Raw genomic sequence first — 2,365 nt, forward strand, 5'->3', positions numbered from 1 at the left:
ACATAGTAAGTAAACACCTCCACCATTCAAGTGGATCAACAATTCAAGCATAATTCTACTTTATCATGAAATTAGGTCAAACTTGCCCTTCCAGGGCTATGTTCACAAATCCTCAATTCACCAACAATTCACCATAATTAGGCATAGATGATGATACATTTCAATAATCTAAATCAATTTAGGCATAATTCGTCAACATTCATACATGATCAACAAACCCATTTCATAAGACACAATTTAGAAATTGAGAGAATTCATGGATTCATAGAGTATTTTCATCATAAATCCTCAATTAAACACTAATTCAATCATAATTTGACATTAGAAACTTTTCGAAGTCGTTTGATGAAAGAACTTATGAGATTGAGTAAAACCCTAGATTTTCATGATTTGAAAGAAACTTTGAATTGGCTCCTTGAATGAAAAGTTAGACAAAGATCAAGACTACCATACCTTGCTATTGTTTCCCCATGAAAATTGAAGATGAAACACCTTGAAAGCCCCAGCCCTAGCTTTACCTTGACCTTGATCTCCAATGGAGTTTCTAGAGAGGACTTTTGGGAGGGAAGGGTTTTGATTTGGGGTTTTGAAATAATAGAATGTAAAATAGAGTTTTACACTTTTAATACTCTTAAAATATGTAAATAAACTCAAAATAACCATCCAAACACTTAACTAGCCAAGGGAGGAATTTACCAAACCACTCTTGGCTTGGCCGTGTCTTTGACAGAAGACATGTGCCATTCACGAGACCTAGACTCACGGACCAGACTGTTGGTCTGTGGTTTGGGTCAGAGAGGTGCAATTAGGGCCCATGACCTACGGAGGCCATCTACGCGGCGAGAATGGACCTACGGGGCGTGAACCTTTTCCGTAAGTCACCTCACTTTGGGCAACCTCATGGTTTCCTTGGGGTCTTGGGGTTTAGACTTAGGGTCCTCTTCAAGTGAACCCCTTCCGTAAGTCACCCCATTTTGGGCAACCTCATGGTTTCCTTGGGATCTTGGGGTTTAGACTTAGGGTCCTCTTCAAGTGAACCCCTTCCGTAAGTCGTACCTTGATGTCTAATCCCTAAACAACTCAACCATGATTCGGGACAACCTTAAACTACCTCAAAACTCAAGACAAACTCACACTCTCACTAGTTACGCTCTAGTTTCACTAGTTCGATTTTAGGGTCGTTACATTATCCCCCACTTAGGAACATTCATCCTCGAATGACACTTAAAACACATTAAGGGGTAACGACTCAAGACTATCAGCCCACAATCATGCATGCAACATCAATATAAATGCATAAACATAGGAGGAAACATCAACTCCACATCAAAAAAGCTCAATGTAAACAAGAAGGTAGGAACTACCTCTACAAACTCATTATGCACCAAAACATTTCATTTCTCATTTTATTGGAGGAACTTCCTTCTCCAAATCACATCATGCTCATCATAACATCATTAAGCACATCTAAGCAATTTTCTCATAAAAGCACATTATGCATCTTCTTCATAAAAACACATTTAGGCATGCTCAACTTTAACCTCATGAAGCATATAGACAACTCAAACTAAATTCACATTAACATGAGGAACATAAATCATGAAAACTCATTTTCTCATATAAACAAGAATTCAAATAGAACATGCATAACATAAGGAAACCATGGAAACTCATATTAACACAAGACTCCAAAACATGAAACAAGCTACAAGGAACTCTTGGTCTCAAGCTTGAATAGGAATAGAAGGAAAGAGATAAGGATATCAACACTCACCATAACCTACTATTCAACATACTATCCCCCACTTAAGGGCAAGCTCATACTAAGGTCAACATGAAAACTACAAAGCAACCTCAATAAGACATTCACACCATAAGGAACTATCAACTTACCGATACCTTCATCCGGATTAGCTCCTTTGTCCTTGTTAGCTTGAAGCACATAGAAACGGTTTCTCTTTGGAGCATTAGGATCCGGGCCATCAAGGGAAGCTTGGTTGGTCTCTCTCCCTTTTGCCATGAGTGTAGGGCAATCTCTCATCTTGTGACCGTTCTTTCCACACCCAAAGCACCTATTCGTGCCAGCAAGGCACTTACCCAAATGTTGCTTCCCACACTTGGCACACTTAGGACTTTCAAAAGAAGATGAACCACTTCGATTCCCTCCTTGAGATTTAGGGTTAGACACCCTATCATTGCTAGATATTGAAGAATCTTGATTGGAGTACCTCTTTTTGGACCTTGGTTGACTTTGCTCATCGGGCTTAAACCTCTTCAAATCCCTATTCATCTTCTTAAGCTTGGACTCCTCCATAGATTGAGCATACACAACAAGACTAGAGATATTTATATCATCATGGAGCAT

The 2,365-nt window shown here is 39.2% G+C and overlaps 1 protein-coding gene across 1 annotated transcript; it reads right to left on the reverse strand.

Moving 5' to 3' along the window:
• Positions 1-1,795: 1,795 nt before the first annotated feature.
• Positions 1,796-2,365, reverse strand: LOC125834230 (uncharacterized). Its single transcript, XM_049513399.1, has one exon. It carries the CDS (start codon positions 2,363-2,365, stop codon positions 1,796-1,798), a length of 570 nt encoding a protein of 189 aa, XP_049369356.1.

The sequence above is a fragment of the Solanum verrucosum genome, unplaced genomic scaffold, assembly GCF_900185275.1.
Source record: "Solanum verrucosum unplaced genomic scaffold, falcon-dt-bn FXZP01001038.1, whole genome shotgun sequence".
Classification (NCBI taxonomy): domain Eukaryota; kingdom Viridiplantae; phylum Streptophyta; class Magnoliopsida; order Solanales; family Solanaceae; genus Solanum; species Solanum verrucosum.

Coding starts and splice junctions, on each gene's coding strand:
- LOC125834230 (XM_049513399.1), bottom strand. CDS start 2,365: ATGCTCCATGATGATATAAATATCTCTAGTCTTGTTGTGTATGCTCAA.